Here is a 27,665-nt window from a genome sequence, read left to right as displayed (position 1 = left end):
GCAGCCGGCAGTAGCAGGGGCCTGAAATGACCTTACCTGGTCCAGAAAAATCCCTCATTCGGGACCAGTTAGGTCATGAGGGTGCTGGACCAGGGAGGTCCAATCTGTACTCAGAAAGGATCATACGCTTATTTGTTTGCCAGAGAGGATTTCTTACATCAGCAGCTATTCTTACTACTGCATCTTTAACAGTTATACCAGGGCTACTCAACTTTGGAAGCCCAGGGGACCACAATGATACAGCACATGCCGAGGGCCGCAATTTCAGTGTGGTTGGATATACATGCAAATATATACAAATAGCTTCTTTCACACTGATGGGCATGAATACAGAGATTAACTCAGGCATTGCAATACGGGCAGTCCCCGACTTACGTGGATCCGTCTTACGTCGGATCCCTAGATACGAACGGGGTGAGGCATCTCCCGCACATGCGCAGCAGCATTCCTGGGGCTCGCTCACCTGGGTCCTAGGATCCTCCTCCTCCTCGGGCCGGCTCCGACTGGGGTCCCGCAGAGCTGCCAAGTGCCTCCCCACGCCCGCTGCCCTCCCTCCACCCCCCTGCCAGCAACAGGCTGCCCCCTCCCCTGAGCAACAGGCTGCCGAACAGCAGACAAAAGCAGCCTCTCTGCCCCTCCTCCCCTCTATACATGCCGGGCTCCTGGAGTGCAGCAGCGTCCCCGGGGCTCGCTCACCTGGGTCCTAGAATCCACCTTCTCCTCCTCTTCGGCCGGCTCCTCCGGCCTGCCGGCTCCAACTGGCCTCTGCCTGCAGCAGCTGGCCACAGGGACAGGGATCCCGCAGAGCTGCCGGGCAGAGGAAAAGTGCCTCCCCACGCCCGCTGCCCCCCCTCCCCCCCGCTGCCTCGCATCCTGCACGCCTCCCCCCTCCCCCCCTGCCAGCAACAGGCTGCCCCCTCCCCTGAGCAACAGGCTGCTGAACAGCAGACAAAAGCAGCCTCTCCGCCCCTCCTCCCCCTATACATGCTGGGCTCCCTGGGAAAACAAAGACTCCACCAAAACAAACAAAGTGCTGGCCTCATTGTGTTAGCAAAAAAAGTACCCTCCTCCTAGAACCCTGGGTGGTGTGTGGAAATAAAGCTATTAGCTCAAAGCATGGTGCAGAGCTGTTTGGTATTTGATGAGTTACTCCTTTAGTCCTGAGTTTGTCACAGGGACATAAATAGATGTGAAATCTTCTGAACAGGGGAACAGACAGCAAAACAAACATTAGAGGGGAGTTAACCTTTCCCTATGCTATCCAAAACTAAAAAAAATGTTTGGCTAGAGTTTCCCCTACAATATGTACCAGTTCCGACTTACATACAAATTCAACTTAAGAACAAACCTACAGTCCCTATCTTGTACGTAACCCGGGGACTGCCTGTACTGTGCAAAGCCAAGGCAAAATGCCTTAAAAAATATGGGTCTTTTTCCTAAAGCAAACATGTACAATGATCATTATTAATTTTTCAGAAGAAACCACACAGTAAATTATAATTCAAACATGCTACCACTGTTCAGTCAGTTTCATGTGGTCAGAAAATGTTACAAAATCAGGTGGGAAGAATTCTTTAACATGGGGATGCTATAAAAACTTTATGGCCCAGCTATGCCACAGCAACTGGTTTTCTTCATATAAAAGGCATATACCTTAAACAACTGCTTCTTGGAGCAGCTGGTTCAGGAACCCACAAGGGGAGAAGCAATTTTCGATTTAATCCTGAGTGGCATGCAGGATCTGGTCCAACAGGACTGCTTGGAAATAGTGACCATAATATAACAACATTTAACATTTGTGTGGTGGGAAGAACACCTCACCAGCTCAACACTGTGGCATTTAATTTCAAAAAGGGGAACTATGCAAAAATGAGGAGGTTATTTAAACAGAAATTAAAAGGTACAGTGTCTAAAGTAAAATCCCTGCAAGCTGCATGGACACTTTTCAAAGACACTATAATAGAGGCCCAACTTAAATATATACCCCAAATTAAAAAACACCGAAGAACTAAAAAAGAGCCACCGTGGCTTAACAACCATGTAAAAGAAGCAGAGATAAAAAGACATCTTTTAAAAAGTGGAAGTCAAATCCTAGTGAGGAAAATAGAAAGGAGCATAAACACTGCCAAATTAAGTGTAAAAATGTAATAAGAAAAGCCAAAAGGGAGTTTGAAGAACAGCTAGCCAAGAACTCAAAAGGTAATAATAAAATGTTTTTTAAGTATATCAGAGGCAGGAAGCCTGCTAAACAACCAGTGGTGTCCCTGGACGATTGAGATACAAAAGGAGCACTTAAAGATGATAAAGTCATTGCGGAGAAACTAAATGAATTCTTTGCTTCAGTCTTCACGGCTGAGGATGTTAGGGAGATTCCCAAACCTGACCCGTCCTTTGTAGGTAACACATCTGAGAACTTGTCACAGATTGAAGTTTCATTAGAGGAGGTTTTGGAATTAATTGATAAACTTAACAGTAACAAGTCACCGGGACCAGATGGCATTCGCCCAAGAGTTCTGAAAGAACTCAAATGTGAAATTGAGGAACTATTAACTATAGTTTGTAACCTATCCTTTAAATCAGCTTTTGTACCCAATGACTGGAAGATAGCTAATGTAACGCCACTATTTAAAAAGGGCTTTAGAGGTGATCCTGGCAATTACAGACAGGTAGTTAGTACTGGGCAAATTAGTTGAAACAATAGTAAAGAATAAAATTGTCAGACACATAGAAGAACATAATTTGTTGGGCAAAAGTCAACATGGTTTTTGTAAAGGGAAATCATGTCTTACTAATCTATTAGAGTTTTTTGAAGGGGTCAACAAACATGTGGACAAGGGGGATACAGTAGGTATAGTGTACTTAGATTTCCTGAAAGCCTTTGACAAGGTCCCTCACCAAAGGCTCTTACGTAAATTAAGTTGTCATGGGATAAGGGGGAAGATCCTTTCATGGACTGAGAACGACTTAAAAGACAGGAAACAAAGGGTAGGAATAAATGGTAAATTTTCACAATAGAGAGGGGTAACTAGTGGTGTTCCCCAAGGGTCAGTCCTAGGACCAATCCTATTCTATTTATTCATAAATGATCTGGAGAAAGGGGTAAACAGTGAGGTGGCAAAGTTTACAGACGATACTAAACTGCTCAAGGTAGTTAAGACCAAAGCAGACTGAAGAACTTCAAAAAGATCTCACCAAACTAAGTGACTGGGCAACAAAATGGCAAATGTATTTTAATGTGGATAAATGTAAAGTAATGCACATTGGGAAAAATAACCCCAACTATACATATAATATGATGGGGGCTAATTTAGCTACAACTAATCAGGAAAAAGATCTTGGAGTCATCATGGATAGTTCTCTGAAGACATCCATGCAGTGTGCAGCGGTAGTCAAAAAAGCAAACAGGATGTTAGGAATCATTAAAAAAGGGATAGAGAATAAGACTGAGAATATCTTATTGCCCTTCTATATATCCATGGTATGCCCACATCTGGAATACTGCGTACAGATGTGGTCTCCTCCTCTCAAAAAAGATATACAGGCATTAGAAAAGGTTCAGAGAAGGGCAGCTAAAATGATTAGGGGTTTGGAATGGGTCCCCCTATGAGGAGAGATTAAAGAGACTGGGACTTTTCAGCTTGGAAAAGAGGAGACTAGGGGGGGATATGATAGAGGTATATAAAATCATGAGGGGGTGTGGAGAAGGTGAATAAGGAAAAGCTATTTGCTTATTCCCATAATATAAGAACTAGGGGCCACCAAATGAAACTAATGGGTCGCAGGTTTAAAACAAATAAAAGGAAGTTCTTCATCATACAGTGCATAGTCAATCTGTAGAACTCCTTGCCTGAGGAGGTTGTGAAGGCTAGGCCTATAACAGGGTTTAAAAGAGAAATAGAAACATTCATGGAGTAAGTCCATAGATGGCTATTAGCCAGTATGGGTAAGGAATGGTGTCCTTAGCCTCTGTTTGTCAGAGGGTGGAGATGGATGGCAGGAGAGAGATTGCTTGATCATTACCTGTTCGATTCACTCCCTCTGGGACACCTGGCATTGGCCACTGTCGGCAGACCCAGTATGGCTGTTCTTATTTTCTTAGGGCCGGTGTTAGGGCCCCCATGCCACATTAGTAGCCATGAAGCTAAGTTGCTCCAGCTTTGTCTTCAACTCAGGGTGGTAGGGCTCAGGATTACAGGCTTCAGCCCCATGTGATGGGACTTAGCTTTCTGCTCTGAATCCAACAAGTCTAATGCTGCTTGAAGGACCCCATGAAAGCTGCTTGTGGCCCTCTGTAATGGACAGGAGGACTGCTGATTAGCACCCTGTTGCTAAGGAGTTTAACTCAGATAGCTAGCATGGGTGTTGGCCAAGGGGCCGGGAGAACCAATCAAAATGGAGGACTGGAATTTGAATTATACAGTAATTCCTCATTTAGCACTATAGATGCGTTTCTGAAAATGTTTGTGCTAAGCAAAAACGTGCTATGCGAGGTCAATTTTCCCATTACAAATAATGGAATAGGTAGGGGTTGTGTTTCAGGTGGTGGTGGCAAAGTCAATTTTTTGTTGGTGCTGTGTCGTCAACGTCAACATTAGCTATCTAGCAACACAAGTCTCTGCGGTTTGTTAAAACACAAAGATAAACACCTGAGTGAGCGGAGGAGTGCTGTGACCACATGTATTCATCCACTTGTGTATTACCACTGTTTTCACCAACTTATACCACTGCGTGAAGTAGTCAGCCATTTGATTATTTTCATGTTATTTTGGGGATGGTAGTGTTATTCAAAAAACGGTCCCTAAAAAAAATCGTGCTATTGCAGAAACATGTTAAGCAAGTAATTACTGTATAACCGTGGTGATCTACCGGTAGATCTCAGGGGCTCTAAGAGTAGCTCTTGAGCCCTCTCTGAGCTGCGTACCTGCGCAGTACATTTACATTAGATTTCCTCATGTAATATAGGTGGGGCTTCAAGGAAGGGGCGGGGCAGTAGATCTTTGCCTGTTCTGAGACTTAAAAAGTGATCTTGGGTGTAAAAAGGTTGGAGACCACTGCTGTATAAGGTGCCTTGCCTGCTTTCTTTGTGGGGGAAAGTTAAACCAGGAGTTGACAGACAGAATGATTTAAACCTAGGCAGGACTACCAAGCCTCCAAGGAATTTGGGGCATGGAAGTGAACTGAATAAAGAGAAGATTAGAAGTAAGTAAAGTGAGTCTCTAGTTGCGTTCAGGGTATTTTTTTTCTTTATTTAGTGGTTTGGTTTGAACTGTTCTGTGTGAATCTCTGCCTCCCATCCCCATTTACCATCTAGCTTTGTGTCTAGAGACTTTTCTCTATGTTTTAATTTGTTTTCCTTGGTTGCTCTCTAACATCTAGCAACCAAGTATGCTTTATCAAGTTTATCTTTTGTTTTGTAATAAAAATCACTTTTTTAAGGTGGTGATTTGATTCTTGTGTCCTGGAAGGTCGGTCTGTCTGTCTGTGTCTATCTGCATGCTTCAGATTGAGAGGTCAGCTACCAGAGACTGCAGCTTGTTTTTCTCTTTCTTTTTTCAAGCTCTTTTGGGGCAAAAGAGCTTGGGGTACCTCTGGAGGTGGGTTCAGGTATTCACCCTTGGTTTTTTAAGGGCTGAAAATCACTTGATGGTGGCAGCAATTCCCCGTAATCTGTGTGTTGTGATTCTGGAGGGAAGGTTTTTGTAACCAGTGCCTGTAGAGGCAAGGTTTTTAAGCTCTCTTGTGGGACCTCATCTTCTGCACTTGGGAGTGTCAGAGTGGGGAACAGCCCTGATGCCCTCCAAGGAGCCCCAATCCCTGGTTGAGAACTGCTGCTTTAGCCGCGAACCCTTCTCTGCCAGGCTGTGGTACATTGCCCCCAGGATTAATTTAGCCCTGCCTTCTAAGGTTCCCCAGGGAATTCCCTTCCCACCAACTTACCCATGCAGCAGCAGGGTGAGTGGGGTGACGGGCAGGCAAGCGTACTGAGCTGGAACCAGGACCGCAGTTAGGCTGTCCCTGTTGGGATAGTCTCACCGTGGCTCTAGTTTTAGCTCTGGTGGCTGCTGCGTGATCGGGCCAGAGGAGCCAAGTACCGTGTGGATTGCGGCTGCCCCAGGAACCCGATTCTCCCTCCCTCCCTTCTCAGTAGCAGCCTCTCCCTGGCCTCCAGCTGCTCCCAGGCAGCAGGTACACACACATGATTATGCATTATTAAGTAAGTGAATAGTAAAAGGTTTGGACTGAAGAATACTTTTAACAAGAATTAGCAACTGTTTAATTGTTGTTTTTTTTTAAATGTGTGTGTATGCAGCAGTTTTTCAAATTCTTATTTATCATCATGCCCCCCCTCTCTACCACGATTTACCTGATATACTGTGGGCTAAAATTACAATAATGAATATTCAAATATTTCAGTGCCAGTCTGCCATCAAACTTTTGAATGAGTTTGCCCAGTCCATGGTATAAAAAAGGTTGGGTACCACTGCTTTAGCCAATATTTCAACATGAATTAGTTTTTCTGTTCTAGGTACAATGTACAGTTATTACAGATCTGGAATAATGAAATCACAGCTTGCTTTCTGCTAAGAAATTCGAAATTAATGAAAAATGAATTTTACAACAATTGAAAGGCATCAATAAAAATCTCCTGTATTGTACTTTATCATTTTCCACATGATTGTTGTTGTCAGGTTGTTCCTGTTTTGGTGCATCTTCTCTCAGCTATCAGCAGTGTCCGACTTTACATACCCAAAGACCTGAGGCCAATTGACAACAGGCAAAGTGTGTTAAAATCTATACAGGTATGTAAGTTCCACAAGAATAAAAATAAAATAATAAAACAAGCAGTAAACAGTGAGTCACAATAGGGCATGAGAGAGCTTTCTTAACATTCACATTCAGGTTTGCTTCTTTTCTTGAGATTTTGAGTTTTAGAAACTGAATATATGATATGTAAAACACTGGCTGTCTTCAAATAAAACGACTTACATCGTTATTTTAAAAACTGAAATATGCCAAGTTTCAGCATCAAAGAAACTTTTTTGTTCAAGTTTCATACATCCTTTAAATAATCTAATTGTGCCAGTTGCTTTGTTTTTCAATCTGTCCTTTTAAATGTAAATTTGAAGCTATACATTCTCGTATTGCTACTAATATTTGCTTTTCAGAAATGTTTTTTTTGTTTTTTTGTTTCAGGAAGTACAGAAGAGGTTCCCCGATGGAGTTCCATTATTGGACCCCATTGATGATATGGGCATCAAAGACCAAGGACTGAAAAAAGTCATCCAAAAAATAGAGGCTTTTGAACATAGGATGTATTCACATCCACTTCACAATGATTCCAGTTTGGAAACTGTATATAAGCTCTGCGAAAGAAAAGCACAGGTAAGGTCTGAGCTATATTGGCAGTTAGCTCAAGGCACAGTCACTACGTGTGTACCTCTCACTAAATACATTTTATCTGGAAAGAAAATGCTAGTTACCCTCCTCCAAAAAAGCAATATTGCATAATCTCAGTAGCTCTCATTGAGTTTTCATGGAGAACGTTTCACTTTTTTCAGGTATTTGATATAAAGTAAGCACATCTAATCTTTTTCAGAACAAATTGACATGGACCAGAAGGCTGTTCATTTGTCACTTATCCTAATCAGTAAAGATAATTTAGTAATGTTCTTAATACAAATAATGTATATTCTCACACATCCCAGATATATAATTGACTAGTTTTTCTACACTTTCAGACTACCCTGACTACTTTCATGCCTACTACATTGATAGGAATGATGTAAAGAAGTCTCCTTAAAAACAAATCCAAATGAAATATTTGATAAGCAAAATAAGTGAGATCACATGCTGGGACAAATTCTCTGCTGCCTTATATTCAGTCTAATCTCACAGAAGTCACTAGTTCCTGGTTCTTTCATTATTATATTGAAACAGTGCCCATTTTCTGTGAGCATACGCAAATGAATAGGACTGTTGGACTAAAGTGCTGCTTAGCTCCTGTTAGGATATCTGAGTCTGGCTGATGATAAATTAGCCTTGAATTAGCTCTCCAGTCTAGACTTCCTTAATTGCGTGGTGCCAAGAGGGCTGGGGAAGAACAGTTATTGGAAGGCTCTTGGCATCAAAGGTTCTAAATGTATTTGTTTTGAAACTCTTTATCCTACCCTACAATTATAAAGAAGGCATCTGTCATTCTATTTGATCAGTATATTGCAAGTTTTGAGACACAATTTGTTTGTATTTGATTATTGTTGGATGGTCTTGTGGTGAAGGCACTGACCTGGGATTCATAATTCTCAGTTCAGCCACAAGTTTCATGTGTGACTTTCATGAGGTCATTTGATTTCTTGTGCATCAGTTAAAATGGGGATAATATTTTCCATCCTCTAGTGGGCATAGATAAATTAATGTTTGTGTTGCTCAAATACTGTGATGGTGGAAGCTGTGTAAATACATATTTTTAAATGCCTATCTGTATCTTTGTCTTCTGCTGATGATATCTAAGTGCCTGTGTTGAGAAGACAGGTTCTGAAAGGTTTTTTTTGTATACTTCTGGATTTCATAGATTGCAGTGGATATTAGAACAGCAAAGCGTGAACTGAAGAAAGCTAGAACTGTCTTACAAATGGATGAGCTCAAGTGCCGCAAACGTGTATTGAGAAGATTGGGTTTTGCTACATCTTCTGATGTCATAGAGATGAAAGGACGAGTTGCTTGTGAAATCAGCAGGTAACTGAGGGCTCCTATGGTAGTATTATGCATACATATATGCTTTGTTGAACTCTACTGATGCTTCAAATCCTATATTTCTAATCCTAGTTACAGCATGATAGAGGCCACTCTTTAAAATATTTCGTAGAAATGCACGTGTTAAAAATACCCTTCTCTCTCTATCTTTATCTATATATCTTTCCCTCTCCCATCTAAAAAAATTTTCCTGAGGGATGACAGACTGACATCATCTGCGTCCTCATGCTGCTGCTGCCCACCTCCACCTGTGTTCTCAGCCACTTGCTGTGGCCAACCTCTGTGCCATCTCCTATGGGCATGGGCTGCTTCAGTTCCGTCTTCTGCTTTACACTCCTTCACACACACCCCTGGGCCACACCAGGTCCCCAACGCCATCCAACCCCTACACCCCCCCCCGCCCTATCCTGCCCCCTCCCCCATCCAGACCCCTAGCCTGCACCTGACCTCTCTCCTCTGGCCAGACTCTTACCCCCAGCAAGAGTGGGCGTGGCGAGTATAAGGGGCTGCCCCGTAGTTTTCTGTGTATTATAAAGAACAGTGACTCTCTTTAATCCCTTCCACAGAAAAAGCAATATGCTAGTTAAAGCAATGAAATTCTAATTGCGTAAAGATAAAATAAAATAGAAATTTGAACTTACAAGAAAATGATCTGTTAAAAGGTTAGAACAATAACTTGTCTTTAAAGGAGGACCATATCTTCTGGGGATGTGACTGTGTAGTTCAAACATGGTTAACCAATGAGCCTGGACACATTGGATAACCCTCTGTGACATGCAGCCCCCCCTCCACACACACTGCCTTTGTATGAGAGACCGGGGGGGGGGGGGGGAGCCAGGGCACATGGGAAGCCGCACCCCTCCCACTGCTGCTGCCTCTCACAGAAGAAGTGGGAGGGGCAGGAGTCAGTGCTTGGAGGGAGCCAGTTTAAAACCCAGCTCCCTGCTACTGCGGCCGCCGCCACCACCACCACCACCACCATCCTCCCCTGCCGTTGGCGGGGGGCAGTTGGTGGTGAGCTGGCTGGAGCTGGAACACAAAGAGTCAGCTCCCTACGTGTATCTGCTGAAAATTTCAGTGGATACATGTTTACACAAAGAAACATATTTTAACCTCCCTAATACCTTGCTGCAATTATTTATATATCCAGTATCATACGTTCGAGTGCTTGCTTATGTCCATTACGTTTAGGTGTGGGCGTGCCTTGTGCACAAATTCTGGAAGATTTTTACCCTGAGCAGCACCCATTGGGCCAGCCAGGGAGCCCCCTGGAGTGGTGCCAGGGAACCCCTTGCTGGCCCTGCCTCCCCCTTTCAGTTCCTTCTTTCCACCTGTGATGGTTGCTGGAACCCTCGGACTTGCGATCAATTGCAAGTGTTCCCTTAGCTTATCTTAGTTTTCTTTTAGTGTGTAAATAGAGTAGTTCACAGTTAATTGTTAGGTATTTGTTCTAACTAGAGTTAGTTGTTTTGCTCCCCCAGGCATGTCAGGGCCCCACAGTTTTAAGCCCTGCCGCTGGTGCTCCAAGCCCATGCCATGTGGGGACTCACATAAAGATTGCCTCAAGTGCCTGGGGGAAGGCCACCTGACAGATTCATGCAGAATCTGTAAGTTGTTTAAGCCTCGGACTAAGAGAGAGACTCCAGACTTAAGCTGATTTTAATGGAGTTGGCGCTTTGCCCTGCGGCACCGGAGTCAGAGCCGTCGGTTATGAGCACACTAGGGTTGACGAGAGAGACTGAACATGGTTCCAGGCACTCAGCGGCACCGGTCAGCACCACGGCATCGGTTCCAATCCTCTCCACCAGCGACTTCAAAAAAGTCGCATAGAGGGAGATCGCCCGCCATGCATGACCACATAGAGTGCCGTGGGACCTCGCCTTCGTCAAGCAGATGGCGAAGCCTTCCGAGGGCCAGCACCCCAGAGGCCCAGGACCTGCCTTTGGAGGAGATCACGTGGCCATCTACCCCAGACACCTTTAACGCGGCTCGGGAGCTGATTGAACTGACATCCTCGACGGCTCTGGTACCGCGGGGTGCCATAGAGTATGAGACCAGAGAGACTCTCAGGGCCAGGCCGGTCCCTTCCTCAGTACAGACACCAGCTCCACAGATGGCACCGAGGCACCGATCCCCAGGTCTCCCAGCACCGGTTCATTTGGCACCATCACAGCCAGTGCAGGAGGTGGTGTAGCTGTCACATTCAGCACTAGAGCTGTAGACAGTACTATGTCTCCCGGTGCCAGGAGCTCCAGACATGCCGCCACCGCACAGGGGTAAGCCGTTGGCAATGCCACAGCATGTAAGAGGAGTTGAGCATGCCTATTCCACGGCACTGCCCTGGTCTGCATGTGAACTCTCTTCAGAGTCAGATGGAGAGTCCCTGGTGTCCAGGGCATCCTCCTTCTGTACTGTGGACTCCAGAGGGTCACGGTCCTCACAGGCTGCGAGGCAGTGGCTCCAATCTGGGCATAAATCCCAGTCCCGGCACCGACAGAGGGACCAAGACCAAACTTGGCCCCCACAATGGCAACCACCACCGCAGTGGTCCTTCTGAACGCCTTGGGCCTACCACCAAGCCCAAGATCCAGATCCCTCCAGACGGGGTTTGGTTGTGACGTCAACATACTTGACCCACAGAACGGCTCCCTCAGCTACCCCACTTATCAGAGAGCAGGGGTCAGAGTCCAGACCTATTCCCCCAGGCTCGGTAGGAACCCCTGCCCACCCACCTCCTCGAACACCTTCGGTGAGGTCCTCAGGTGTCCACGATACCCAGCCTGAGCCTAGAACAGAGGTTGAGAATCACCCAGAGCAGAGGAAATCATCATTCTCTCCACCGGACAAGGCCCTGGCTAATCCCTCCCCGGTCATGCCGACAATGGACATGCGGTCCCACAAGGAGCTGCTTAAGCAACTGGCACAAAACCTAGGGGTCCACGCTGAGGAAATCAAAGAAGAGGCTGACCCCAGTGGTGGTCATCCTCACGGCAGGCGCTCCATCTAAAATTGTACTTCTTCTCAATAAGACGGTGACGAAGATCACAAAGAACTTGTGGCAGACACCAGCCTCGATTTCCCCCTACTCAGAAGGGGATTGAGAGGTGGTATTTTGTACCCAAAATGGGAACAAGCATCTGTTTGTTCACCCGCCTCTGGGCTTTGCAGTGTTCAGGCGGCCTGCCAGAGGGAAAGACAAGGGCAGCCAGGACCCATCCCAAAGAGCAAGGAGCCCAAGAAGTTGTACTTGCTGGGGAGGAAAGCATATTCCACAGCGGGTCTGCAGTTGAGAATTGCGAACCAGCAAGCAATGCTCAGCAGATATGCTTACAAATCCTGGGTGGCAATGGAAAAGTTCAAGGCTCAGCTCCTGCAAAGTTTCCAGCGCTCAATGAAGAGGGCAAAATAGTATCCAGGACAGCCCTCCCGGCAGCCATTGACGCTGCAGACTCGGCAGCAAGGTTGATGGGAAGGGAGATTATTATGCGCAGGTATTCGTGGCTGCAAGTCTTTGGCATCCTGCAGGAAGTGCAAGTGACACTCCAAGACTTGTTCTTTGGAGGTTCGGGGCTCTTTTTGGAGCAAACTGACAGCAGCCTCCACAGCCTGAAGGACTCTAGGGCAACTTTGAAATCACTAGGGATACACATGCCTGTCTCACAGCGCCGTAAACTGTTCCAGAGACCTCAGAGAGGTCAGCAACAAAGGTCTAGGTACGATAGCAGGAGGACGAATAGGTCCAATAACAATAGGGGATCTAGTAGGGGTCCGCGGCCTAATATCTACCAGGGCCAAGGACCATCTAATAGACCCCAAGGCCCAAGATCGGGCTTTTGAAGGTACACCCAGTGATGGAAAACCAGTGCTAGAGTCAGGTCATCTTTTCTGTTTTAGACTGTTCCCTTTCTACTGTGCTTGGCACTCCATTACATTGGACTGTTGGGTCCTGAACACGGTGGAAAGGGGATATTCTATCCCTTTTCTTGCCTCCCCACCTTCCCACCCCCCTTCTCAGTCCCTTTTCAGGGATCTCTCTCATGAGATCCTGCTTAGGCAGGAGGTCTCCTCGCTCCTAATCTTGGAAGCAATAGAAGAGGTCCCGTTACCATTCGGGGCAGGGGTTTCTACTCCTGTTATTTTCTAATCCCGAAGTCAAAAGGGGGCCTTTGTTCTATCCTTGACCTCCGGGGGCTCAGTGCCCACATAAGGAAGTTGAGGTTCAGGATGGTCATGTTAGCCACCATCATCCCCTCCCTTGATCTCGGAGACTGGTACGCCACCCTCGAGCTCAGGGATGTGTATTTCCAGATATCAATTGTCCCACACCATGAGAAATTCCTGCGCTTCACAGTGGGCAGGAAACACTTCCAGTTTACAAGTCTACTGTTTGGCCTGTCCACAGCCCCCAGGGTATTTACCAAGTGCATGACGGTGGTGGCTGCCATCCTCAGAAGGAGGGGCCTGCACGTCTGTCCTTACCTAGAAGATTGGCTGATCAGGGTCAGGTCCAGAAAGCAGGTGCTCTCCCACATCATTCTGGCCAGGGACACCTTCTCTGCCTTGGGCCTGATTCTGAATGAGGAAAAGTCTACTCTCACCTCCACCCAGGGGATAAGAGTTTGTGGGGGCCAGGCTAGATGCCATTTTGGGTCGTGCCTCCCTCCTATGGGACAGATTCATTTACCCTGCAGAGCATTATACAGCAGCTCCAGACATCGCCAATGACTACTGCAAGAAACTGCCTGAAGCTGTTAGGTTACATGGCGCCATGCACCTTTGTAGTGTAGCATGCCAGTTTGTGCCTTGGGCCCTTTTAGACCTAGCTGACCTTGGTGTACAGGCCAGCCCGTGACCACATAGACATGGTAGTCAGGGTCCCTCACTAGGTCCTGTCATCCCTGAACTGGTGGCTCGGAGAGGAGAGAATGAGAGGCAGTGTCCCATTTGTCCAGCCTCCTCCCTCAATCCAGCTGGTGACGGACACTTCCGACACCATATGGGGAGCTCACCTGGGAGACCTGCATACACAAGGTATGTGGTCTGTGATGGAGACGGAACTCCACATAAATGCTAGGGAACTACAGGCGGTGGCTGTTGCTTGTCAAGTGGGCCATGAAGGCCTTACAGGCAAATGTGTTTCCATATTGACATAGGTAACACAACGCTTAAATCAGAGGGATCCCGGCATTGCTACCCCATGTTTCTCTTTACCCATCCCGCACCTAACTCACTCGTGGTGAAAGCAGCTCACCAAAAGAGCAAACAGCAGCAGCAATTTAGGTCCACTATCTCTGACCGTGAAGGCAAAAGGCTTGACATGTTCAGCCGAAAAGTATATGCCTCATACACTCTCCAATTCAGGGTGGCCAACTATGCCGCCTTACTAAACAAATACGATTTTAAAAACTACGCCAAGATCCGGGACTTCACCGCAGATATACCTGAGGCAAAGAGACACCAATTTGAAGCTCTACTGACAGGGCCAGACCATAGGAAGAATGGCCCTGCAGGCCTCCCTTGACGTGGCTGCCATGGCAGCACGTGCCGCTTTGACAGCTATTGTGATGAGAAGGGCAGCATGGTTCACAACCGTCTCTTTTCCCAGAGAGGTGCAATCCTCTGTAGAAGACCTCCTCTTTGATGGGTTGAAACTCTTTGCTGCAAACACTAATGAATTACTGCACTCTATGAAAGATTCCAGAGCTACTTTACACTCTCTCGGTGTCCAGAAGACGAGGCAGTTTAGGTACCAACCCTATCCCAGACCTTGCATCAATCAATATAATCATAAGTATCCTAGGCAAGACCACTTCCAGCATAGTGGTAGAGATGTAGCCGTGTTAGTCTGGGGTAGCTGAAGCAAAATGCAGGACAATGTAGCACTTTAAAGACTAACAAGATGGTTTATTAGATGATGAGCTTTCGTGGGCCAGACCCACTTCCTCAGGCCCATGAAAGCTCATCATCTAATAAACCATCTTGTTAGTCTTTAAAGTGTTACATTGTCCTGCATTTCACTTCCAGCATAGCAGGGGAAGACAGCAGCATAGGCGCCCTCAGTCGGCTACTTCGCAACAATCCCGGCTGTCTGGCAAACAGATTTAATGAGATAGTCGAAGGTCCAGAAATTCCCTTCCCCGTTTCAGTGCAGTCTGTCAGCCAGTCTTTTTCATCATTATCTGAAACCCTTCTTACGTTGCCAGTTGTGTATCACATCTGATAGATGGATCCTCCAGATCATTAAACGGGTACACTATTCCCTTTGAATCTATACCCCCTTCCAATCTCCCATCCTGGTTCCTCTTCAGGGACCGCTCTAACAAGACAACAATACATCAGGAGGTCCAACACCTTCTACACCTAGGTGCCATTGAGCCAGTCCCAGAGCAATTCAAAGGAACGGTATTTTACTCGCACTACTTCTTAACCCAGAAACAATCGAGGGGATGGAGACCCATCTTGGACCTGTGTGCTTTAAATAAATTCGTCAGGAAGCAAAAATTTATCTTTATTCACCCCGCTCATAGATGGTTTCTCCATGTTGTTGCAGGCACCTGTCACTACCAGTACAGGGTTCTTCCCTTTGACCTTTCCACTGCCCCACGTGTTTCCTCCAAGGTCCTCACCGTCTTTGTGACTGCCCTCAAAAAGGACGATGTTGCAATCTTCCCCTATTTGGACGATTGCCTTTTGGTAGAATGCTCAGAGACAGAGGCTTACGAGGCTTCCAATCTAACTCGTCACGTTTTCCACCAACTATGCCTTCTGATAAACAAATTGAAGTCCTCCCTAGTTCCTTCCCAAAGGATCCAGTTTATAGGTGTCATACTGGACTTCACCCTAGCCAAAGCATCACTTCCCCCCAAATGCCTGCAAAATATCAAGTACCTACTCCACTCCTTACAGGCCAAGCCCAGGTTATCAGTCCGAGAATTAGGGAACATGTCGGCATGCACTTTCATGGTGCCCAGTGCACACTTACACATGTGATGCATGCAGGGGTGGCTTCAACAAATCTACAGGCCCAAGATACATCCTCTTTCCAAGTCTATCCAACTACCGGCACTGGTTAAAAATGTCTCTCCTATGATGGTCAGATCCCCGCAGTTTACTTGTGGGCATCTCCTTCCACGCTCCAGAGCCTACAATCTCCATGAACACATACACCTCCTTATCGGGATGGGCAGCTCACATCGGCCAACACACTGCTCAGGGTCTATGGTCACAAAAAGAAAAACTCCTCCACGTAAACATCTTGGAGCTGAGGGCTGTCCGCTATGCATGAACAGAATTCTTGCCCCTTCTAGTAAACCACCAGATCCAGCTATACACCAACAATGTAGCTGCGATTTTCTACATTAATCGACAAGGAGGCACACGCTCTCACATTTTGCTTGGAGGCTGTCACATTATGGTATTGGTGCATAAGGCACATAATCATTATCAGCAATCCACCTCCCAAACGTACTCAATACTACTGCTGATGCCCTAAGTAGAGTGCTTCTTCCAGAACACTAATACCAACTAAACCCTAACATTCTGTCTGACGTTTTCCACCGCTGGAGCCGACCAGTCATAGACCTATTCATCACTGCCACGAACAAACAGTGCCAACGTTACTGTTCCAGGGCAGGTATCGGCAAGGGTTCCTTGGGTGATGCCTTCTTAGTCACCTTGGCACAACACCTACTCTGTGCCTTCCCACTGATACCACTACTAAACAGAGTGTTACACAAAATCAGGAGAGACGAGGCCTCGACAGCCGTTTCCCATTCTTTATCAGAATGTCCCTCGGTCAGCCCATCCACTTATGTCTCCTCCGGGACCACCACCTCCTCCCATTGTCGCAGATGAAGCCCCCGAATCTCGTCTCTCTCCACCTCATGGTTTGGCTCTTCGATGGCTCTCGGGCATAGAGCTTTCATGTTCCCACAAAGTACAAACAGTTCTCCTCCACAGCAGAGTCCCTAGCACGCACAAAACTTATGTGCACAAGTGGAGGAGGTTTTCAGTATGGTGCGCTCAAAAGAACCTGTCACCATCCACAGCACCAATACCAACTAACCTTGACTAACTCCTCTCCTCAAACAGACCCACCTGGCGCTAACTTCCATGAGGGTCCATCTTGCTGCTATTACCACCTTCCATGTCAATATCGACAACACTTCAGTCTTTGCGCATCCACTCACGCAGATTTTTGAAGTGACTCCAAGCACTTTATCTGGACATAGCTCCACCTCTACAACCGTGGTACCTCCATCTGGTACTAAACGTGTATGAGAGAAGCCCTTTGAACCCATGGATTTGGGCTCCTTGCTGCACTTGTCCATAAAGACAGCATTCCTCGTTGCCATTACCTCAGCTAGAAGAGTTAGAGAAATCGCAGCCCTCATGGCCGATCCTCCCTATACCATTTTCTTCAAGGACAAGGTCACATTATGCACCCCTCCCAGATTCCTCCCAAAGATACATTCCTCATTTCACCTCAACCACACCATTCACTTTGCCTACCTTTTTTCCAAAGCCCCATGTAAATGACTTTGAAACCAGGACGCATACCCTTGATCTCTTTAGAGCTCTTTCTTTCTACCTATAATGCACCAAACCCTTCTTATTCTCTCGTAGACTCTGTCTCTATAGCGAACCACAATAAGGGCTGTGCACTGTCTTTGCAGAGACTGTCGCATTGGATAGCGGACTGTATCAAACTCTGCTATGAGGAAACCCGAGTGGCTCCTCCAGACAGAATTCCACTAGGGCTGTTTCCACTTCTATTGCCTTCCTCAGGAAGGTCCCACCAAGGCTCATCTAGACTACACTAGAGTGTCGGAAGAGGATATACAAATTCCACGGGAATTTGCATGTCTTCTTTCGATCTCACTTTCAAAAGCAGAATAGTAATAGAGATGTAGCCGTGTTAGTCTGGTCTTGCTGAAACAAAAGACTGGACTATGCAGAACTTTAAAGTCTTAACAAGATGGTTTATTAGGTGATGAGCTTTTGTGAGCCAGACCCACTTCCTCGGATCAAATTGTGGAAGAAAATTGGCATGACCGTATATACCAAAGGGATACAATAATAAAAAAAAAAAGTGAACACACATAAAATTGACAAATCAGATTTTAGAACAGAGGGGGGACGAGGAGGGGAGCTTAGTGTCTCAGATAATGATAGTGGGGTGATAATTGGGGAAGCTATCTTTGTAATGGGGAAGATAATTAGCATCTTTGTTAAGGCCCATTCGTAAAGTGTCATATTTAAGCATGAATGACAGTTCTGAGGCTTCACTTTGTAGTCTTGTGTTAAAGTCCCTTTGAAGCAGGATGCATGTAGTCAGGTCATTGAGACAATGCCCAGTCTGGCTGAAATGGCAAGAAACTGTTTTTTCTTTGTGAAACTGTCTGATGTCTGTTTTGTGTGCATTGATTGTTTGGTGAAGTGTCTGAGAAGTTTGTCCAATATACATAGCAGACAGACACTGTTGGCACATGATGGCATAAATTATATTTCTGGATAAACAGGAATATGTGTTCTTGATCTTGTAACTAACAGGTCCTGTCATTCATGCTTAAATTTGACACTTTACAAATGGGCCTTAACAAAGATGCTAATTATCTTCCCCATTACAAAGATAACTTCCCCAATTATCACCCCAAATATCATTATCTCATAGACACTAACCTCCCCCTCTCTGTTCTAAAATCTGATTTGTCAATTTTATGTGTTCACTTTTTTTTTATTGTATCCCGTTGGTATATATGGTCATGCTAATTTTCTTCCACAATTTGATCTGAGGAAGTGGGTCTGGCCCACGAAAGCTCATCACCTAATAAATCATCTTGTTAGTATTTAAAGTGCTGAGTAGTCCTGTCTTTTCAAAAGCAGAGCATTCGGAAGTGAAAGTAGTTAAACATGGCTTTTTTGGCGAACCTCCCCCTTGTCGAAAAGCCGCGTAAACCTCATTTTTTAAGGAAGAGCGGCTTTTTGACAAAGGGGGGGAGTTTGCCGAAAATTTCCTGCGGAAATTGCATGTCCTCTTTCGACACTCTAACGCAGTCTAGATGAGTCCTAGCAGACGTACGCTTTGCCGCTACATGGTCCTTAGACCACTATTTGGGAAACACTATGCACTCTTACAGGGCCCTCTATTGAATCTCAAATTCTCAAAATCTGTCTTATCTGCTGTCTTCCTTCCTGACCCGAAATCCCTACTTCCCTGAGGAGACATGGCTTTGTAGTCACCTAATGTGGAGCACCCATAGGGACATCTCTCTCAAAGAAAAGGAGGTTATCTACCTCTACAGTAACTGATGTTCTTTGAGAGGAGTGTCCCCATGGGTGCTCCACTACCCTCCCTTCCTCCTCTCTATTTTGGGGTTATGCTCATCTGATAGCAGATTCCAGCGTAGAGAAGGAACTGGGGGAGGGAGGAGGCTCATGCATGTGCAGTCTACGCAGTCAGGGAGTGTGTGGCTGTCTCAGGGAGTGTGTGGCTGTCAAAATCTCTGTCACTGGGCTCGGCAGTGGCACACCGACCTAATGTGGAGCATCCATGGGGACACTTATCTCGAAGAACACCAGTTACTGTAGAGGTAGGTTACCCCTTTTACCACAGCCTGATGAAAAGCATCCTAGAATGCTCTAGAAACTGACTGAGGAGATATCTGAGCCATTAGTTATTCTCTCTGAAAACTCATGGAATATGGGAGAGAGCCCAGAAGATTGAAAAGGGGCAAATATAATGCTTGTATTTAAAAAGGGAAATGAGAATAGCCCCAACGTTGGGAGCCGTGGCACCCACCGGGCCATTTCTGTATGCCCACTGAGTGATCGGGGCTGGCCCTGCCCCTAGGCACGTAGCACATGGGCACTGCCAGCTCCTGGGCGCGCGGCACAGGAGTGGTGCCAGCCCTGGTCATGCGGCGTATGGGTGCATGGCACATCTGGGTGCGTGGCACAGGAGCGGCACTGGCCCTGGGCCCATGGCATATGGGCAGCCCCATCCCTGGGCGTGCAGCACAGGACCGGCGCCTGCCCCGGGAGTGCAGCACATGGGTGGCACCAGCACTGAGCACACGGCATATGGGTGGTTCCACCCCCGGGCACATGCACGTGCCCACCCCCAGGTGCTCAGTGTGTGAGTGGCTCTGCCTCTGGGCGCCCAGCAGCCCTGAAAGGTTGGGGACCACTGGCCCATGAAATTACAACTAGTCAGCTTAATTTCTATACCAGGAATGATGATGGTAAGGAATCAGTTTGCAAATATCTGGAAGATAAGGTGATAAGCAATAGTCAGCAGGAGTTTGTCGAGAACAAATTGTGTCAAACCAAACAGCTTTCTTTAACATGGTGGTAAGCTTTGTTTACAAGGGGAAGGTGGTAAATGTGGTATATCTAGACTTTAGTAAGACTTGATACAGTCTCATTTGACCCCGTTAACAAAGTAGGAAAAACTACTATAAAGTGGGCACATGACTGGTTGGATAACTTTTCCCAGAGACTAGTTATCAATGGTTCACTATCATGCTGGAAGGGCATAACAAGTGGGGGTCTGCTGGGATCAGTTCTGGGTCCAATTCTGTTCAATATCTTGCTCAGGTATTTAGAAAACGGCTTAAAGAATATACTTGTAAAGTTTGTGGATGATACCACGATGGAAGGGATTATAATTCAAATGTATCTAGACAAACTGGATAACTGGTCTGAGCCACACATCATTCTAGGATGTAGTTGCAGGAGTGTTGTATGTAAGAAACAAAATGTAATTCTTCTGCTTTACTCTGCATTGATTAGGCCTCAGCTGGAGTATTGCAGTATTTCAGGAAAGATGTGGACAAATTGGATAAAGTCCGGAGAAAAGCAAAAAAACTGATTAAAACAATGACCTATGAGGGAAGATTGAAAGAACTGGATTTAGTCTAGAAAAGAGAAAACTGAGAAGGGACATAGTTATTAAGTATCTAAAAAGTTGTTACAGTGATAAGGGAGAAGAATTGTTCTTCTTAACTCCTGAGAATAGAATAAGAAGTAATGGGCTTAAATTTCAGCAAGATAATTTAGGTTGGACATTAGGGGAAAAACTTCCTAACTTTCAGGGTTGTTAAACACTGGAATAAACTGCCTATGGAGGTTGTGAAATCTCTCACTGGAGATTTTTAAGAGCAGGTTAAACAAACACCTATTAGGGACGGTCTTAGATAGTGGTTGGTCATGCCTTGAGTGCAGAGGGCTGGACTTAGACCACTCGAGGTTCCTTCCCATTCTGTGATTCTACATCTGCCTAGAAAAAGCCTGAAGTAAAAGTGCAATGGTATTTTTAGCTGATGCCCAATCAAAGAGAACTCATGATTTGTCTGCCAATGTGTTTTTTATATAAACTCAGGACCAAGTTTACTTTATATGTTATAAATACACTAAAATGTGTGCTATACCCTTAAATATCTTGAAAATGTAAATTGTATCCTGTTAATTATCTCTTCTGTAACAACTGCAGTCCTAGTTTCTCAAACTAGCAAGAGATTCTTTGTGATTGACTGAAGTTTTTTTGGTTTAACAAGGACTTTTTTTCAGAAACATATTTTGCTTCTTCTTTCCCTTCCTCCATAAGTCAATATTTTCAGCTTTCCAGAAAACTGTCAAATTAAAAAGCTGTTCTCTCTTGCATGCAATGTACTTTATAATGTATTTAAATTGGAATAGTACTTTAAGAGGTCTGTTACTTTTTCTTTATTGTAGTGCTGACGAACTGCTCCTGACAGAAATGATGTTTAATGGGCTTTTCAATGATTTATCTGCAGAACAAGCAACTGCATTACTAAGCTGCTTTGTATTTCAAGAGAATGTGAGTGTCTCTTCATAAATCAGATTTGTTTCTGTCAAAGCTATAGCAGAATTCTAAACTCGCTTCCTAGGAAACTCTAGAACCCACACTGAAATCAGATTTCCAGGTTTTCATTTCACTGAAGTACAGATGGTCAAGAATTGACTATTCTCCTGCATTGACTATTTGATTAGTCAGTTACCTGATACTTAACATCCTTATTATGAACATGGTGAGATAGAAGAATCAATTACATATACTGAGTTGTGTAATGAGCACTACCTTGATGAGTGCGATACCCAGGTGCACAAACTGAATCTAGCAGCATGTTAGGTTATGTGTAAAAGGAAAAGAAGTTTCAAACAAAAGAGAAGAGATCATGTTGGGAATGGGAAGTGTCATGATGCACCTGGAATACTGTGATCTGTTTTGTTTGCCTAAAGCACTCTTTAAAGGGATATTAATTTCTGCCTTGCGCAGAACACCACATAGGAGGGATGATCTCTGCATTATCTAAAAAGTTCTTTCAGTGATTGCTCATGTATATTCCTATATGTGTCCATGAGCACCGCATGAACGGTCATCGGAAGAGTTTTCCCTGTTGGTACCTGTTGGGTCGGCTGTAGCACCCCTGTACAATGCCTTACAGCATTGTATATAAACCCATCTCAACCCAACTCCTGCTTCAATTCCTTCTTTCTGTCAGTTACAGTCTTTGGAACTTCTGACTTCTTGCTTAGCAAGTAGTTCCTTTATAGTGTGAAGTTTGAGTTATTAGTTAGTTTAGATAATTAGTGATAGAAATGTAGCTGTGTTAGTCTGGTGTAGCTGAAACAAAATACAGGACTATGTAGCACTTTAAAGACTAACAAGATGGTTTATTAGATGATGAACTTTCGTGGGCCAGACCCACTTCCTCAGAATTAGTTATTCTGTGGGGTTTTCCTGTCTGCTATCCAGGAAGCCTGTGGGGCATGCAGTGGCCCCAAGGGTTTAACCAGTGGTCCCCAACGTGGTGCCCGCTGGCGCCGTGGCACCCACCGGGCCATTTCTGTGTGCCCATTGAGTGATCGGGGCCGGCCCTGCCCCCGGGCATGTGGCGCATGGGCGCTGCCAGCTCCTGGGCGCACGGCACAGGAGTGGCGCCGGCTCTGGTCATGCGGAGTATGGGTGCATGGCACATCTGGGTGTGTGGCACGGGAGCGGCACTGGCCCTGGGCACATGGCATATGGGCAGCCCCATCCCTGGGCGTGCAGCACAGGACCGGCGCCTGCCCCGGGAGTGCAGCACATGGGTGGCACTGGCACTGAGCACGCGGCATATGGGTGGCCCTACCCCAGGACACGTGCATGGCCCAGCCCCCGGGTGCTCGGTGCGTGAGTGGCTCTTCCCTTGGGCACCTGGCAGCCCTGAAAGGTTGGGGACCACTGGTTTAAACAATGTGCTAGGTGTGGGAATCATATGCCTAGAGGCAACCCACATGCTGCATGTTTACAGTGTCTTGAAGAAGGCCATCAACAAGACAAGTGTAGCATCTGCAGGAGTTTTGAACCCCAAATTAAATGTGAAACAGGTCAGACAAATAAGATGCTGCTAATGGAGTTGGCACTTTGGCAGCTTTAACTCCCTTGGTGCATAGCATGCCAGCCTCAAGACAGGAGGAGCAACAGGATTATTAGCACCATGCATAAGGTGGGCTTCTCAGCACAGTCTGGTAAGGCCCTGGGGGCAGTCTGCAAAGTGCCAAACTGATCCAAGTCAGGCACCTTGTCCTTGGCTCAGGGCGGTGTTGGCCCAGGGCGGCCCCATCAAGTCCAATGTCTGTGAATTTCCAGAGCCCGTGATGGTGGAGGAGGACCTGGACTTGCCCTCCACACCTGGTACCTTTTCCATGTGGAACCTCATTGAGTTTACGGCACCAATGATGCTTGAACAGTCTTTCCATCTGCAAGTGGCACTGCTGGCAAAGATGGCACTGACAGTAAGCTCCTGTGGCTCCACCTCCTGGTCCAGTCTTGGTGCTGCAGGTCACACTCACCAAGTCAACCTCTGGTGAACTTTAGAGTGCCTTGTAGCTGGCACAAGTAACTTCCTGTGGTGCAGTATGTGGCCCCTGCTATGACTCCCCCTAGCACCTTTGGCACTGGCACCCTTCTCTGCACTGCTGACACAGAGACACTATGGCAAGCCTACTGCCATGAGCCAACATTGATGCTCATTGCAGCATCATTCGCTGGCACTGTTAGGTTCTGCTCCCCCAGTCAGCAACTGATTTCATGTCCAGTTTGGATGCTGAGTGCTTTGTGTCCCACCATTCTCAGTAATAGGGATGTTAGTGGCTAGCCAAACGATTGTTTATCGGTTAACGGTCCTGATTAAGTGCAACACCCTGTCCCCCACTCAGGGTTATAGGTGGGAGGTAGTCTGTGCAGGGAGCTGGTTTAAAAAACAGCTTCTGCCTGCCACCCCTGTCCGCAGGAGCCAGTCTGCACAGGGAGCTGATTTTTAAGCTAGTTCCCCTTGTGGATAGGCTCCCCCTGCCACCCCACACTGTGTTTCTGTTACAGAGGCAGTAGCGTGGGGCTCTCTGGGAGTGGGGCCGGAAGCTGGGAGCAAACCAGCAAAAATACATGTGTCTAGCCCTCTCTGGATACTAGAGGGAAGATTTCAATGGAGGAGCACCACAACAGTATCCACTCTTGGCTTTGAGCGGAAATCATACTTACATTGTAAATGTAACTGTTGAAACTGCTGTGTTTCTGATAAAGGTAGCAAATTTGGATTTACAGCAAAACTTGTATTGGGGTTCAGTTTGTTTATATTTTAACTTTTATGTTAAAAATACCTGGACAAATGGATAGCTCCTCTGTTTTTAAATAAACCTACCTGAAGTAGAGTCTAGTATTTGAGATAACAGATTTCAGAGGGAGTTGGAAATGTTTAATATGGCACTAAAATATCTGGTAATGTTGCAGACTGCATTTAACTTGATTTACATGAGGAATATGGAGTTTCTGTTCTTTTCCTTTTCAGTCTAGCGAGATGCCCAAATTGACAGAGCAGTTGGCAGGACCACTTCGGCAAATGCAGGTAGTTTTCCAATGCAGATCTCTTTGATTTCAGTGGGACAGCTCACATGTGGAAATACAGAAGTCAGACTTAATTCTGGGGAAGAGTGTAGCAGGCTGGTTATCCAGGGAGCCTGGCTCGGGGCTGAGATATGACTCGCTCTGGGAAGGAGTGAGAGGGGCTGGTTATCCAGGGAGCCATAACCTGGGGCTGGTAAAACTGGGGAATTCTTTTGTCTAATTGTAGTAGCACAAGACCTTGCCAACATAGTGCATTTTTATATTCTTGTTTATAAATTCTGTTTTTGAGGTATATATAAACTAGAGGGTCATAGTTTCTGTAGTCCAAGCTTATTGCATGCACCATGTATTCCTGTGAATTCTTTCATTCCTACTCCCACAGGGCTCCCTGTGTTCCTCATCCTGTCCCCTTCTATTTTTGGAACTCCCTGAAGTTCCCCACAGCCAGGAGTTTGCTGTGAACTCTGATGACCTCCATTTTCCCCCTCTCCTCCCCCAAGCCAAAGGTTCTGTATGCTCCCTTCTCCACATCAGGATCCCCTAATAGTCCCCCTACTGGGGCTCTGTTCCCATTTCTCTCCACCATAGGTTGCATGGTCTGTCTTCTCTTGTCCCATATACCAGGGTCACCTGTTCTCCCCGCTTCTCCCCATACTAGGGATTGTATGCATGCGTCTGTTCTCTTCACCATCCATTGTTAGTTGGGGATCAAGAGTGTCAACATGTTAACTCTACTAGGAGGAGGAGCACGTTGGTGATGTGCTGGAAGGCATTAGTTGGATGCTTTCAGTGACTTATTTACTCTGCAGACAACTGCTGAGATTCTTGAAGCTCACTAATTGATGCAACAGGCTTCATATGCCCCTGGATTTCCTCTTTTTGGTTTTCCAGTTTTGCCTGAAATCAATAGGGCTTTTGGTACTCTAGACTGTTACCTGAAATTTTGAAATTGATCAGATGTAGACTTTAAAAGTTACCATGTTACATTCAGAAATGCCATGAAGTTGAATGCGAGGCCTTCATGAGTTTAGCCAGTGAAACATGTCTTAAATTTTAACATATAGGTTAATACGTGCACTATAAATTGCTTAGTTACATTTATTCTAATTAGATTTCAAATTCTATGTAAACAATGAATTTCTGGTTTAGAAGAATTTGTCACACTGCAACTTGATTTCAAAACTAACCTTTTTATTGTTAAAGGAATGTGCTAAAAGAATTGCCAAAGTTTCAGCAGAAGCTAAATTGGAAATTGATGAGGAAAATTACCTAAACTCTTTCAGACCTAACCTGATGGATGTAGTATACACTTGGGCAAATGGAGCTACTTTTGCTCACATCTGCAAAATGACAGATGTCTTTGAAGGTATGTTGCTTTTAAACTTCTGTTTTATGAAATGGTAGTGTGATGCAATTCACAAATTCTGTGTGATTGACCTTTGTTCTTTGTGAAGTAGTTTAAGTTTGTGTTCTTCTGTTGGAGGAGAAAATTAAAAATCGGAAAGGTCCAAAGCTAGTTTTTAATATCCTTCTGAAAGAACTATAAACTTACTTAAGCCAGATATTTTCCAAGATTTGTTTTCTCTGTTGTAGAAAACCACAAACATTTTCCAGTTTGTGTATAAATCGTTTTAAGTCTACTTAACTGTTTTTGGTAATTTGGAAACTTTACATACTTTAAGGGGTTTGGGTCTCATCCTTTGATAATAAAAAAACATACATTTAACGAAAAAGAGTAGCTTTTATAAAATACAGAAATCCAAAACATTGCAGTTGTGTTATGCTTACAAGAATTGTAATGCTCAATTTCTTCTTCAAAGCAGAAATGCTTGCCTCAAAAAAGCTATGTCTTGTTACATCAATTAATGACGACTAGCAAAACAGTATGAAAGGGAAAGTGGAGACTTTTTTGCTTCACAACTTTAGTTTTGTAGAAGTTAAGCCCCTACTAAATTAAAAAAATCAGAGGAGAAAGCATTTTTTAAAAGAAGTTAGGAGGGTATCTTAAAAATGTCCTAGAACAGGGAAGATTCTTTCCTGAAGTGAGCTTTAATGAATATATCCTGATTTAATTTTAGCTATGATTACAGAAGTTCAGGGAGATTTCTAATTCATTGTGTTTCCATAGTAAAATCAGCTTTTCATTTCCATAACAAAGTTGATTCATTTTGACATCTAAAGGAACAAAGTTGTTTTCCTGGAAGTCTAAGTTCTCATATTTATTTTTTAAATTACATGCAAATGAACTTGACTTGTATGAACAAATCCATAGACTGTTCGATTCAGCTCAGTGTCAGATGCACTCAGGAATATTTGTGTATTGTTTACTGACAATAAAATGCAATAGTGTAGTTATGTAGTTCTTCCCTTGAAGACACTTTTGGGTAACTCTGCATGCAGTTTTGATTTAGTGGAGAGCCCAAAATGTGAAATTTGTATTTTGTAAAGTAAGGAATTCTTTCTGACCTTTTAAATTGATGCCGAAGTCTCAGCTATCAAAAGTTAGTGATCTCTACTCATATTAATTTCTATTTTATTTTTTTGTTTGTTCTGTTGCCAGCCCAGAAAACTATGCGGGTTATCAAAAACTATTTTCCTTTAAAAATGGAACACTAGAAAAGATTTGTTAGTTGTTTACTTTTTGCTTACTTGGCTCTGTTTGGTGTTCTGCAAAATGTTATGCTTTTATAGTGTGACAATTTACTTCTTCCTCTTTAGCATTTTAAGGCTATTAATATTTTATTACTTTTTTGTGATGCAATATGATCTGAGCTTTAATTTATGGGAAGAAAAATGAGTGAAGAGCTGAGTGAGAATTAACTGTTAATAAAACTTTGCAAAGTGCCATACAAATATTAATCTTCAGAAAATCCTCTTAAAATATTTGTAGTTTCCTAGGTGCAGCAACTTTGGAAAATGAGATGAATTTATTCCTTCTCCTGTTCTCATCTATTTGTTTTCCCAGTGATGTTCCCCTTCAAAACAGCTGCATGATTTTGTATTC

General features: G+C 44.9%; 1 protein-coding gene across 1 annotated transcript in view; it reads left to right on the top strand.

Moving 5' to 3' along the window:
* Positions 1 to 27,665, top strand: part of MTREX (Mtr4 exosome RNA helicase) — a 98,580-nt gene that overhangs the window by 63,228 nt on the left and 7,687 nt on the right. The window contains exons 20-25 of the mRNA XM_075932456.2: positions 6,690 to 6,800; positions 7,195 to 7,383; positions 8,570 to 8,733; positions 21,487 to 21,592; positions 24,606 to 24,662; positions 25,865 to 26,027. Coding sequence (XP_075788571.1) covers positions 6,690 to 6,800; positions 7,195 to 7,383; positions 8,570 to 8,733; positions 21,487 to 21,592; positions 24,606 to 24,662; positions 25,865 to 26,027 — 790 coding nt within the window. The remainder of the gene's footprint in view (positions 1 to 6,689; positions 6,801 to 7,194; positions 7,384 to 8,569; positions 8,734 to 21,486; positions 21,593 to 24,605; positions 24,663 to 25,864; positions 26,028 to 27,665) is intronic.

The sequence above is a fragment of the Pelodiscus sinensis genome, chromosome 6 (genome assembly GCF_052426305.1).
Source record: "Pelodiscus sinensis isolate ZL-2025 chromosome 6, ASM5242630v1, whole genome shotgun sequence".
Classification (NCBI taxonomy): Eukaryota; Metazoa; Chordata; order Testudines; family Trionychidae; genus Pelodiscus; species Pelodiscus sinensis.
The sequence above is the reverse complement of the archived record's forward strand: the minus strand, read 5'-3'. Positions and strand labels throughout refer to the sequence as shown.